We start from the raw sequence: 13,683 nt of genomic DNA on the forward strand, positions 1-13,683 counted from the left end.
GGGCCAGCCTCCCCTGCATGGCCGTGGCATTCCTTGGTCTCCTGGCCGCCTCTGGGGAGGGAGGCTGGCCCTTGGATGCCAAATTAGATAAGGCTGCCTTCGCCCTCTGCTTCCAGAAACCCATACCGAGCCCATGCCACACACACGGCCCCCTCCTGTCAGGGCCAAAGGGGATGGATGGCCTGTGAGCAGACACCCAGACCCAGCACCAGAGTCGCTCTCTGTTAGCCAGCATCGGGAAGGATGCTTTAGTCTGGTGCTTGCTGCTCCTGGCTCATCCGCCAGTGCATGACCGGCCTTGGTGGCAGCCCCTCTTGAACTGAGTGCACGATCCCAAGAGGAACAAGACGGGCAGGGCATCCCTAGTACAGGATCCCATGGGAGACCTCATCCAGCCAGGAAAATCAAGAAGGCCTTCACGGAGGAGGTGAGACTTAAGCAAAGTCTCGGGAGAAGGCTTTCCAAGTGGATTTCCAAGTTGCCGTCTGAGGACAAACCGAGGCTCTGAGATGAGAAAGGGCAGGGCGCCGGGTGTGGGTGGTGGGGCTGTGCAGACCCACGGAGAGAAGAGGGCAGCGGGGGTGGGAGGGGCCCCCGGGCTGGGCCCCCGCAGTGGCCAGAATCCAGAGCCGTTTCTGATCAAGGCGTCGTGACTGATCGCCTCCCGGGCTTCAGAGGTAAAGAGAGGTGACACGGCGGGACCTGGTCCAGGCCAGGTAAAGACTCGGCCTCTGTGAGACGTTCGCTGGTAGAGTTGCCGCCTTCTGTTGCCATTTCCTAGGAGGCGATGGAGCCCAGGCTTCCTCCGCCGTCACTCCCTCACATGTGTTCCCTCACAGCCTTGGATCATGGCACAGGAGTGTGCAAAGCAGCCGCCCTGAGAAATGCTAACCTCTGCCCTGGCCTCTCTTCCCACTGCCCAGCCAGCTCCTCCTGACCTGTCCCACCCCGCCCTGAGCATCTGCTGCTCTGCCAGAGCAGGACGGAAGTCCCGCTGGTCAGGGCCACCTCTGCCAGCTCTATGGCCCTATAGCATTCGGTCCAGTCATCTCACCCACTGCCGTGGGAGTGCTCGGGGTGGGGCGCTCAGAAACAACACACTCCAGCCTGCAGGACCGAGGTGTGGTCCCACCTGGAGGCAGCCTGACTGGCCACAGGTGGGGACTTTGGCCTACAGAGTCATGAGGAGGCGGGGGCCACCTCAGCTGACACTGAGTGACCCTGAATTTGGGGGAAGGTTCGGGCCATCACGGGAGGGCTGAACACCCAGCCCGGTGCAGGCTGGCACATGGGCTCCACTGAGGGTAAGGCCATTCAGGGACCTGAACAAACCTGAGCAGGTAGAAATCCCTCAGCCAAACCCCCCGGGAGAGCCCGACACTGGGCCCTTTCCTGGGCCTTTTCTCCCTAGAAAGTCACAGCCCGGCAAGTGTGCATAACTGTCTCGGGTCCAAGGTTTCCCAGGCAGGTTTCTTTTTCTTGGATCCCTTTGAAAAGTTCTCATGGTGGGGGTGGGGTTGCTCGGTCCAAACCAGACATCACCTTGGCCCGAAGCGGATACCAGCGGAAGGACTGTGTTGTGCTGTCTTTGAAGTCCCACGTGGCCAGAGGAATGATCACTTCTCCAAGAAACACCCTCCGGGCGAGTGTGCCCAGGTGCCACACGGACACCTGCAGCCGCCGGGTCACCAGCTGGGCAGGCTCCACCTGGTACTGCAGAAGCAGGACAGAGACGGTCAGCCTGGGCTCCCAGGGCCACACTCCCAGGCCGCCCGGGCCTCCCTCCCGCGAGCTGACCGGGAGTACAGGCAGATGTCCCAAGGAGCACTCTGCTCGGAAAACTTGAGGATCAGCTTCTAGATTCTCAACTGTCACATGGGCACTGTTCTCGAAACTGGCAGAAGACGGTTCTTATACCCAGAATCTCACTCCAGTGTCTTGCCCCACGTTCTACGAACCTCCAGTATGCTAAACAAAGGGGTGATTCAAAATACTGGCTTCTGTAGGACTCTCCATCATTGCCCCATCTTCCCATTTCTCTGTCTTACACGCATTTCTATGAAGCCTGTGTCGGGCTGTGCTGAATTTAGAATACATTAGGGGCACTGATACTTACAAGTGTTTCTGCAAAGTTTTCCAGGGCAACCAAAATATTCACAACATATTGGATAAAACCAATGGATACAAATTTTAGCTGACTTCTTTGAGATTCTGGGTGCATTTTAAATAAGGTAAACTTTAAAAGTCAAATTAAGTAATTACATATTTATCAAAAACATAGTCAATCCTCAATTTTACCCCATTTCATAAAATGTGGAATATTTATCTACCTCTATTTGGAGCAAAATACCTTAATAAAACTTATGAGCGATTTTAGATGTCAGCTTAAAATGTGCGAGGGGGCACATTGTTTTTCAAAATTCTTTTAGCAGGTACGTGAGCAAAACCATCCAAAGATTGATCTCTGGTCACTTGCTGCTAGAGTGGCCCCAGGCCAGCAGCATCCCAGGCCCCACCCACACCTGCTGAATCACAATCTATTCCTTTTTTAAAATCCCTTGGGGATTCCGATGCACATAAATTTTGAGGCCTGCTAGCCCACTGTGGGTTCTCTAAGCCTCGGTTTCCCCACTAGTAAGCGAGGATTCTAATACCTAGTTCAGGAGTATGTAAAGCACTTGACCATAGCAAGGGCACAGAAAACAATGGCTGCTATTATTTAATGAAGGGGACTTTTGTGCCAGCTGCCCAGATAGTCCCTGGCTGGGAGTTTACAAATGCTCCTTCTCACCAAGGAAGTCAAACAAAGCCTCTGCTTTTCAGTCTTGACACATGAGATCCCTGGGCTTCCCGGCCTCGACTGGGGACGTCTCCACGAGTCTGGGCTGTCCTCCAAGGCCCCGAGCTTGGAGGACATACACCATACATATCTGCTATCTGCATACACCATACATATCAGCTCCAGCTCTCCACCCTAAATCCCAGCACGAGGCGGTCCCCCACCTTTGCCCTAAACCACAAATCGTATTTCTTAGCACCAAAGAAAGTGAAACTCAAACAATTCGTCTATAAATTATTTTTCATAAAATGACTATTTTTTTCCTTAACATAAGAAGAAACCTGGGTTTGCCACCTATTATAATAAAGGAGCATTTTCACAAAGATAGTGACGCAGTAGTTTAATTTACAAGATACCTCTCTGATAGTTACCAAAATGCAACAGAGAAATCAGTGTTAAAAATTGAGAGGCAGCCAGCTTCTTTTTCACCATTTTCTCGGAAATCATTAATCAAAAGCCAGTCTTGAGTCCGGCAGACTCTGCACTTTTCCTGTACAAAGGCTGAAATTTATTTTCTGCCACCTTGCCACTGATTGACAGAGCCCCGCAGAAACACATAAGTGTCTGCATTTACGTTTCACTGACTCAAGAGTTTGGAAGACTCATCCTGTGAACTCTGGCCCGTGTGCCCAGCCCAGGACGGTGGGGGGGTGGGGTTGGGGGACACTCAGCACATGAGTATTTGTCCAGCAAATACCTTCAAAGTCTCCTGAAAGGTTGGGTCCACCGTGCTCCTCTGGACTCCAGACTTGCGTTTTCCCTGGGAGGATCTGTCAGGCAGCAGATAGGTCTTTACATACCTAGAGGCCAAAGGCAGACAGAGGTGAAGGCTCAGGGGGGCGGGGATGAAGGTCCGGGAAGAAGAGAATGACACGTCAGCGTTTTCTTTACTCTGCTTTCCGCTGAACCGGGGGGGTTGAGAGCAAGGGCTCGGTGGCCAGCTCTGGCAGTGAACAATGATAGTGCTGGGTACACAGGTTCTGTTTACAGTCTGGCCACCATCCTCTGGAACATTCCTGGGGGAGGGGCGGGGAGCTCTGCTGCTTCCCTCACACCCGAGCCCTGAGCAGTCCTCACTGCTCATCACCTGCCATTTCGGGGCTCCACAGTGGCAGATTTTCTGATCTACCTGGATGTGCAGGCCATCTGCCAGCTTGTCCTCCCTCCACCTAGCACGAAAAGTGGAAATGGGAAGTGTATGCCTCACGCTTTGCTCTTCCCTTGCGTGGCCTCCACGCCCGCCCTCCTGACTGCTGGGGGGACCTGCGTTCATGAGCCCTCTCTGCCAAGCCTGGAGCCCACGGCTCGGCTGGCAAGGCGAACTCTTCACCAGCATTCTGCCTACCCCCCGAAATCTTGATCTAGGTTGATCCCTCCACTCAGGTCCCAGGACTGCCCGTCCTGGCTGCTCTGGCAGCTGCGCTGATGGCCATGGCCCCGCTGGTCCAGGCCCCATCCCCACAGGCTGGGAACAGGCTTAACTTTCCCCTCCCTTGATCCGGGTCCCTCCCGAAGCTCCAGTCTCAGGCCTCTTCTTCCCTGCCAGTCAAACTTCTTGGGAAAGTCCTCCAGGCTCTCTGTTCGTCTACTCTTAAATTGCTGATCGTTATCAGATCTCGCACACGTACAATAGGACATAAAAAATATACCTGCATAGCTTAAGGCGTTATGATAATAAAATGCACACCTATGTGTCTAGTTGGTTTATTGTGTTAAGTCCTGTGTTTCCTCATCTACCTCTGACAGGTAATTCTACCTGCTACTGAGAGTGCAGAATGCACAGCTCCAAGTATTATTGCAGACTTATTTCTCCCTGCAATTCTGTCAGCTTTTGCGTCATATGTCTTGATGGTCTGTTATTAGAAGCACAAACATTTATCATTTTATCTTCTTGCAGTATTAAACCTTTTATTAATATATAGTGTCCTTTATCTCTCGTAACCCTCTTTTGACTTTAAGTCTATTTTGTCTAATATTAGTATTTCACCCCTGTTCTCTTTTGGCTACTATTTGCGTGCAGTATCTTCTATTTGTGTCTTTGGCTATATGGTGAGTCTCTTGTAGATGACATACAGTTGGAGCCTATGTTTTTTATCCATTCTGCCAATTTCTTTTGCTGCTTTCAAGATTCTCTGTCTTTGTCTTTCAAAGTTTGTTTATAGTGTGTCTCAGTGTGGGTCTCTGAGTTCATCTTACTTGGAGTTTAGTGGGCTTCTTTGATCTTTATATTCATGTATTTCATCAAACTTGGAAAGTTTTCTGCTGTTTTTTTTTTCTTTCAAATATGCTCTCTGCCCCTTGCTCTTTCTCCTGCTTCTGAAACTCCCAGGTGCATATGTAGGTTTGCCCGATGATGCCCCACAGGTCCCTTGCGTTCTGTTTGCTTTTCTTCAATCTTTTTTCTTTCTATTCCTCAGGCTCAATACATTTCATTGTCCTATCTTCCAGTTCATTGATTCTTTCTCCTAGCTGCTTCCATCTGCCTTTAAATCCCTCTAATGAATTTTTCATTTTGGTTATTCTAGTTTTCAGCGCCAGAATTTCTTTTTGGTTTCTTTTTTAGGTTTACTATCCCTGTATTGATAATTCTGCTTTGTTCATACATCATTTTCCTGACTTTCTCCACATCTTCCTTAAGTTCTTTCAGCATCTTTAAGACAACGTTTTAAAGTCTTTGTCTAGTAAACCAGCCATCAGATCTTTTTCAGAGACAGTGTCTGTTGATTTACTTTTTCCCTTTGAATGGGTCATATTTTCCTATTTCTTTATACGCCTTGTGATTTTTGTTGAACACGGGACATTTATGTCTAATAATGTGTTAACTCTGGAAATCAGGTTCTCCCCCTCCCCCAGTGTTTGCTGGGTTTCGTATTGCTTTGTTTATTGATCCTGCGCCAAAGATCAGCCTGAGGTGTAAACTGAAGGTCTTCTCAGGTGTTTCTGAGGCGAGCGTGGTCACCTTCTAATTTCCCTTGCATATACAGTTGCTTTTGAATGTCCTAGTCTGTAGTATCTGGCTTCTGAGAGGTGAAAAATGAAAAAGGGAGACTAATAAGAGCGCCAGGCCTTTAAACACTCTGGAAATCACAGCAGCCAGAGGAGGAGGTGATCATAACTATGGCTGTGTGTCTCTTTGTCTGTACCTCTGTGATCGGAAGCAGCAATCAGCAATCAGAGAACAGATCCCTGAAATGGAGGACAGAACCTTTCTGCCCACCCTGGCTCCTGCAAGCTGTGTGCAAGTCGCTCTAGGAACACATGCACAGCTGCCTGCCTATGGGTTGGGATTAGAGGACGGGTAGCTGCTACTGTGCTAAGAGCTGAAATTGACTGATATTAACCCCAATTTACCATCAGAGCCCCTGGAAGTTGCAAGCCTTCGAGAGACTCCAGAGTTCCAAAATAATTACATCAGACAGATTCTGCCAGTGCAGTCACTGTCTATGTGGGGAGATGGATTCCTGATGTCTCCTACTCTGCCATCTTTCAGATGACAGAAAGTTTACAGAAGGGAAATCCTAAGTGGCTAATGAATATATAAAAAGTTGCTCATATTTTTTAGTAATCAGGAAAACGCATGGTAAAATAATGATGAGATACCATTTCATATCTATCAGTTGGAAAAATATTAATCTGTTTATAGATTGTATGAGACGGGATTTTAATTTTATTTTTCCTATGTGGAAAGTTAAATTTTCTAACACCATTTATTGAAGTTAACCTTTTCTGCATTGATTACTAATAGCCCTTTGATTATGTAAGTTCCCTTATATGCTAAGGTTTGTATCTGGGCATTTGATTCTGCTCTATCGACCTGCTCATCAAGCCTTGCATCAATAATACGTTGTTGGAATTACTACAGCTTTATAATAATTCTTGATACGTATTTTTACTTTTTATTCTTTTTTTACAATTGTCTTGGTTGTTCTTAGACTTTCCATATAAACTTTTGAATCAATGTGTCTGTCATTTTACGTCAAAACTTAGAAAAAGACACTTACGGATTGCACTTTTTCTTCTTATCCTCTCCATAGGCAAGGTTCCTACAAGCCTCGATGCATATTTCTAAAGAATGGGTTTTGAAGCAGTAACGAATGGCAAATTCTATTTCTCCAGTGACATTAGCATTGTCAAAATTGCCCATCTCTGTACAGGTGCTATTAATGCTAATTAAACTTCCCTGAAATCAAGAATGACAGATACAACAAATTACTTCATTGGTCATCAATTCTTTTTCAGTTCTGATTTCAAGATATCAGATAAATCAAAATTCACAGAGTATGCATCCTGTTGCATGTTACTTTAATAACACACCGGCTTATAATTTGCCACATATTCAGTCCTAATGAGATCGGGAATCTTCGGAAGGTCTCGCCTTGCCCAGATACAGTCTTTACCTAGCAGTAAAGGTGACACAATCCTATTCTTTACACAGATCACTTGGGATGAAGTGGACTGTCTCCTGTGCCATTCTGTAAGATAACTCTTTGAAGGCGGATAATATCCATGGCAGGAATAACCATGTGGAAAACAGCATAGTATGGGAGCTGAGAGCTCGTGATTGGGAATCAGAGAGAGCAGGATTCAAATTCTGGTTCTGCTACTCACTGGCTGTGTCAAAGTCTAAACAGAAAAATTAATACTGGTCTCATGGGGTTATGGCGAGGAGTTACTGGAACAAAATATGTAAAGTATGCAGCTTTCAAAGACAATACGTTGTATTTACATTCTTATGAGTCCCTGAAATGAAAAACAGAACTACCCTCATAGGTTTGGGCACTTTAAGCTTAGATGATGTACACAGGTAGCATGGAGTGCCTGTGCCTAAAAGACAAAACGAATGGCCTAATTACTACTAAATTTGCATAAATATTCGCCACCATTTGCCTGCGGCCAATCTCAATGCTGACTCTATAGAAACAGGGAGCCCGACTTCCTTATCAGGTGGTTCCTCGCACTGTAAAACCTGCTGGAAAGAAACTAAGAAGAAAGCCTGGGGCTTTCTCTTCCATTAGAGAGATAAAAACCAAACCAACGACTCAGCAGAGACCCAAACCTGAACTGACTAAGGCCAGGGATACAACCAACCCCACCACACCTAGCCTCTGGCTCTGAAAAATGTTACCTGCCAACACAGATGTTACCTGCAGAGAGCTGTTAGAATGACATGTAATTTTTAAATTTTAGGGACTCCGAAAGGCATGGAGTGGTGAGACAGCATGAACGAGTAAGTGTTCAAAAGGGTGAAGATCGAAGCTAATGGGTAGGAAATCTCTGCAGAAGGCGTGAGCTGCCTGAGAGAAGACCTGGCGGGGAAGGGCGTGGGAAGAGTCCTGACAGACACCAATGGAGGGAACAATAGGAGAGGAGCAGATTAGGACCCGAACTGTCCTCGGGGCAATGGCTTCGGCTACTTGGGAAGGAACGGAGAGCAGGCTGGGTGCAGAGCAGGCTGGGTGCCGACTCGAGATGTTAATTTTGGTATTGAGAGAGTTAAAGAATGCCCAGATGACTCTGCTTTTGTCGTAAAACAGGAAGGGCACTTTCTTTGTCAAGAATGAGGAGGAAGAATGGGGAAGAAGGTTTGAAAAGACTAGAAAAGGTGTGAAATGGTGGTTGTGGAGAGTAGGAAATTGAGCGGCCCAGAGAAACACATCAGGATCGCGACTGCCGGCACCGTGGGGACACATTCGTGGCTGGTGACGTGACGGGGGAGACCGGATCTCCGTGCACTCACACCAGGCGTCAGGTCTGCCCTACTGTGTACACAGCTGTCTAGGTGCAGTAAGGTGCAGGTATGCACCTGGCTCATCCAGCTTGGCGCCCAGAATTACACTGCGTCCAGGAAGCACTGTCATTACTCATCCTTCATGTTATAAGTTGATAAGCAGAGGGCGAGACAAGGGAAGACCCACCCGAAAATTGCACAGCAAATCAGAAGTAGAGCTGGAAGTGGACCTGGGCTCTTAATTCAGATGACGGTGGTGTCTCTGGGTAATTTAACTGTTGCATCTGCTTAGCCGGGTAAAGTACAAGCTCATAACGAGAGGACAGCTGAGCACACACCCTTTGGCCAATCGCATCGCTTCTGAGATGACCTCATAACTCTACCACTATTGCCCTGGAGAGGCTTTCTGGTTCCATCTCCCCAGTAAGCCAGAACTGAAACTCTGAGCAGCAAACAAAGGCAGTTAACAGATCCAGGCCCAGGAGAGCAACTAAGAACTCGACTTGGTTTATTAGCGCCACTGGTGCCGTCTGGGTTCGAAAGAAAAGTAAATCTGAGTAAAAAGCAAAGAGCTGCCTAAGGAAGGCCAGCAGGGAGCATTTGGTGACTTTCTCTGAAGGTCACAAATTATCTACTATGACCGTAAGCCAGGTCCGATGCTCTTGTATTTTGTAAAGGCAGAAAGCAAGGAGTCAACTGAAACCACAGCTAGACCGAAGAAAAAAAAAAAAAAGTCAGTCCTGATCACCAAGAGCAGGTGGACGGCAGAGAGGCTCGGGGGGCGGTCATGGAGCCACACAGCCCTTCCGCTCTGGGCCCTGACACTTACGGCTGCATGACCCTGAGCGACTTCCTTACTCTCCGTAGCCTCGGTTTCCTCATCTGTAAAATGGGGATCTATTTCCTAGGATTGATACGAGGCTCAGTTAGTTGGTACACATAAAAAGACTGAGAACCGTGCCTGCGCAGACTAAACACATTAACCTTCGAAGATGCCGCACAGTGTGGCTGCCCTTTGTAAGCTGAACAATTTGTTTCCTTTGTTTTACTTTCTCTTTTTTTTCTTTTTTTCTTACCGTGAAACATATACTAAATTAAAAAGTCTGGATCATGGATAGGTGTAGTTAAAGCATAATTAGAAAATTCAGGTAATCATCAGTGACCTGAAAAAAAATAACAAGACCAGGACTTAGCAGTGCCCGGTGGCCCCTCCATCGTCCTGTTCCTGTCCCTGAGTAAACGCTATTTTGGATTTTTCTGTTAATCATCCTTGCTTTTCTTTGTGGTTTTATAACATATGTGTATATCCCTCAACGAGATATCTGTTAGCTTTGCCTCATTTGGGAATTTATAGAATTAGAATCACACTGTGTACATGTTCTCTTATAACTTACTTTCTCTCGATATTGTTTTTTTTAAATTCATCTATGTGGTCAGGTGTGGTTTTAGTTCATCGACTGTCACTCCTAAACAGTATCCCATTGGATGAATCGGCCATCATCTAGTCCTCCTTTTTTTTACCCTGTTCTTTACTAAAAATACATTAATATGGATAGACAGCTAAATAAAGTACTCTTTAAAAAATTAATGCAGTCAGAGAAGTTCCAAAATAATGAAGAAAAATGAAGGCTTCCCAAACCTCAATGAGCTCTGTGTGACCAATGGGGTAAAGTCCCTATTACAAGTGACCCAAACGTCACGAGAATGTCCCGGGTCTGAAGTTTATGTTTAAAAGAAACAACTGAGAAGTTGGATTTTTTTCTTCTTCAGTGATTAAAAACCAGGTCTCCCTCAAACTTATGCCGACCGCCCGCTATGTATGTTTTGGGAGCTCCGACGTGCGCTCACGCGGTCACATCCACCAATCACATCTTCACTGGCAGGGACAATGAGAAGGGCAGGGAACATCGATATAAAGGCATTCCTTTTTAGATTAAAAAAAAAAAAACAACAGAAGTGTAAACAAAATAGAAAATCAGACAGGATCTCTAATATGATTTTTTTCTTTCATGGAAATGCTAAAAATTAACCACATATTTCTTGACTCTGCCAAACTCTGTAACTCCCTCTGATGATTAACATTGTTTTGTTTTGTTTTGTTTTGTTTTGTTTAAATAAATTAGGTTTTTCCTTCTCACCAAACATTACATGTTTAGTGAGAAAATGCAGAAAACACAACCAAAAAAAAATTTTAAGAAAAAGGCGTAATTCCACCATTCCAGGGTCAACATTTTAGTATAATCTTTCCAGTTATTCTACAGTGTCGATCATTCAATTTTTATAAGTATGTGCTACTATATAACACTACTTTGAAATCTCATATTTTCCATATTAATATTCTTCAAACACATTATTTTTAATTGCTGCAAAGTATTCTTCTGAATCAATGTACCATAATTTATTCAATAATTGCCATATTTCGGAAATTTGGTTAGGTAGGGTTCAGAACAAGTCACCCCAAGATAGGCTTCTGTCATATGAGGATAATTTTGAGCTAAAGGTAATAGAGACCTCACAGGCTCAAGAGAAACTTCTGCCCCTCGAAACTACCCAAAAGAATTTAAATTAGCAGCCTTGCCCGTAATAAGAAATTACTGAGGTAAGCTTTTCGGCTTGTCTATATGTCAGGGCAAACTACTAACTACTGCATATCTGTTTCTTCTTGTCCTGCAGTGACCTTACTCCCCTTTAAAGCCCCAAGTTTCCTTCCCTTGCCCTCAGCTCAGTATGTCATATGTACCTCATTTCCCTTTCTGTCCCGAATCTCTCATGTATGTGGGGTTCCCATACATGTATGGAATTAAATTTGGTTATTTTCTCTGGTTAATCTGTCTCATGGAGAGTTAATTATTAGACCAACCAAAAGAACATTGAAAGGTAGAGGAACGTTTCCTGCTTCCCCAGAGTTATTTCCAATTTTTCAAAGTTAAAACAGTTATAAATAATGTTGCCATGAACATCCATGTATACGCATTTTCGGCAACATTCGTGATAATTTTTAAAGAGTATTTAAAATGGTTGGATTAAAGAGAACATGCGCTTTATGATATATATTGCTAATTGCCCTCCAGTTCACCTCAGTGGTTTGTGGGAATGCCTGTTCCTCCACACACTTGCCGACGCCGAGCTATACCATTTAAAAAATTGGCTAAAATATTCCCAAAATAGGGCTTGCTCTAATTTTGCACTGATTTAAGTACTTGGGAGGTTGAGTGTTTCCCCTACTTACTACTCATTTGTATTTCTACTTTTGTAATAAGTAGAGATGTAATAAGCTTTTTCTAGCTCCGAGTTCCTATTTCTCAGAGAATATAAATACCTCTCAGGGTTAGCAACATCTTTGGGCAAGAAGCAATAATCAGTTATTTGCTTTGCGAGAGTTTAGCTTCCTCAAACAAACACCGCTTCGGTCTGAGGGGAAAAGGTTAGGATTAAACGCACCATAATTCAGTCTCTTGATGATAAATGTCAAGAACACAACTCAGAGAAGACTTTAGAAGAAAGGGAGAATGGTGTCTTCTTGAATCCGCACTGTGGTTTGGAAGAACTATCTTAAAAAATGGTCTGAGTGAGATGAATACACTCGCCTGCATCCCCCCACCCTAACACCATTCCCCCTGACTCGGAAAGGTTTTCTAGGTGGGGATCAGCCCCGAGTGAAGCTGGACCAGGGGGTGGAGTGAAGAAAACCACTCAGTTTAAGAGGTCAACCAGTCCCGTGGGGATAGTTCAAAAAGCTTGGGCTTCGTTGGCTCACACGGTGCCCTGAGGGTTGAATCAGGTTTGCCCTCGGTGAACCTCAGTTTTCCCATTTGTGAAATGGGATAACAGCATCCACCGACAAGGTCACTGAGAAGGGCTGAGAGGTGAAGCACCTTGCTCGGTAGTTAGTACGTAGTAGGCTTTCAAGAAATGCTAGTGATGACAAGGACTAATCCAATCTTTCCACCAATATTTACTGAGTGCTGTTTAAGTATCAGGCATTGCTCTGCGTGCTTGGAAATTACAATAGACAATAAACAACAGATAAGCCACTTGTGTAACTGTGCGATAAGAATAAGAATAAACACGGAGCAAGTAAGGGCAGTGGGAGTGCAGAACAAGGAGGGGGGCAGGCCTCCCCAGAAGGTGACCTTGGAGCAAAGATAGGAAAGAAGGGAGGGAATGAGCTTTGTGCCTGGGAGAGGCAACCCCAGCAGAAACTCCCCAAGGCGAGCGTGAGTCTGACCTGTTCGCAGGCCAGCAAGTGGCCAGTGAGTCGAATAAGTGAATGAGAAGGGACGGTGGCAGCAGTTGGGGTGAGGAGGAGCTTATGTGGGACCCCGTGGACCATTTGTGGGGTATGCCTTGGCCCGAGTCTCTGCCCACGTGTTGATTTCTGGGCAAAGACGTGACTCTGGGCCTGAAGGAGTTTAGAGTCCAGCCTAGTGGGACCCCGGGCAGTGCAGGGGAAGCGGCCCATGGGCTCTTGGAAGGTGTAGCCTCTGGGGTCAGCCTTATAAAGGCTCAAGCTGACTGGATGCCTTGGGTCCTTGGTCACCTGGGGCAGAGGCATAACTCCCAGTGAGCCTTGGAAAAGCCACCCAGAGGCCAGCTCTCTGTGGATTACCTGTCTCAAGCCCACCACAGGCTTCGACCATAGGACAGAAAGTTCTGGAGTCATCTGTGCCTGCCTGGACCTCAGGGAACTGTTTCCTCAGTACTGGACCTTTCTGAACTATTCCCAAGTACAAACCACACCTAGTCCTGGAGGGGGGGGCTGAGCCATCCTAACAGGCTCTCCAGATCTCCTGGCAGCACCATTCCAGACTCTCACAGCCTTAGGGCGTCCCAGAAGCAGCTACTGAGCCTCCTCAGGGATCGGAGCTGTGTGCCCCCAGCCAGGCAGACACACTCATGGGAGTTGGGAGGGAACACCAGAGGACTTGTGTGAGCTTCGTCTGCATATTTGCATTTGAGGGCCCAATTCTGGTCCCAGGAAAGCGCACAGAGGCACAGGCACAACATTTTGGATTCTGTTCCAGAGAACCCAGAGGGAGAGCTCAGGACAGCGCGCTGTTGGCATAAGGATAGACAAAGGGATCCGTGGAGCAGAATAGAGAACCCAGAAAAAGAC

General features: G+C 46.4%; 1 protein-coding gene across 2 annotated transcripts in view; it reads right to left on the reverse strand.

Moving 5' to 3' along the window:
* The window catches only part of SYTL3 (synaptotagmin like 3), an 83,892-nt gene that overhangs the window by 7,220 nt on the left and 62,989 nt on the right, over positions 1-13,683 (reverse strand). For both annotated transcript variants that reach the window (XM_011376302.2, XM_023521108.1), the window contains 3 exons: positions 6,841-7,019; positions 3,537-3,639; positions 1,543-1,713 (listed from right to left, as the gene is read on the reverse strand). In XM_011376302.2, coding sequence (XP_011374604.1) covers positions 1,543-1,713; positions 3,537-3,639; positions 6,841-7,019 — 453 coding nt within the window. The remainder of the gene's footprint in view (positions 1-1,542; positions 1,714-3,536; positions 3,640-6,840; positions 7,020-13,683) is intronic.

The sequence above is a fragment of the Pteropus vampyrus genome, unplaced genomic scaffold (genome assembly GCF_000151845.1).
Source record: "Pteropus vampyrus isolate Shadow unplaced genomic scaffold, Pvam_2.0 Scaffold292, whole genome shotgun sequence".
NCBI classification, from domain to species: domain Eukaryota; kingdom Metazoa; phylum Chordata; class Mammalia; order Chiroptera; family Pteropodidae; genus Pteropus; species Pteropus vampyrus.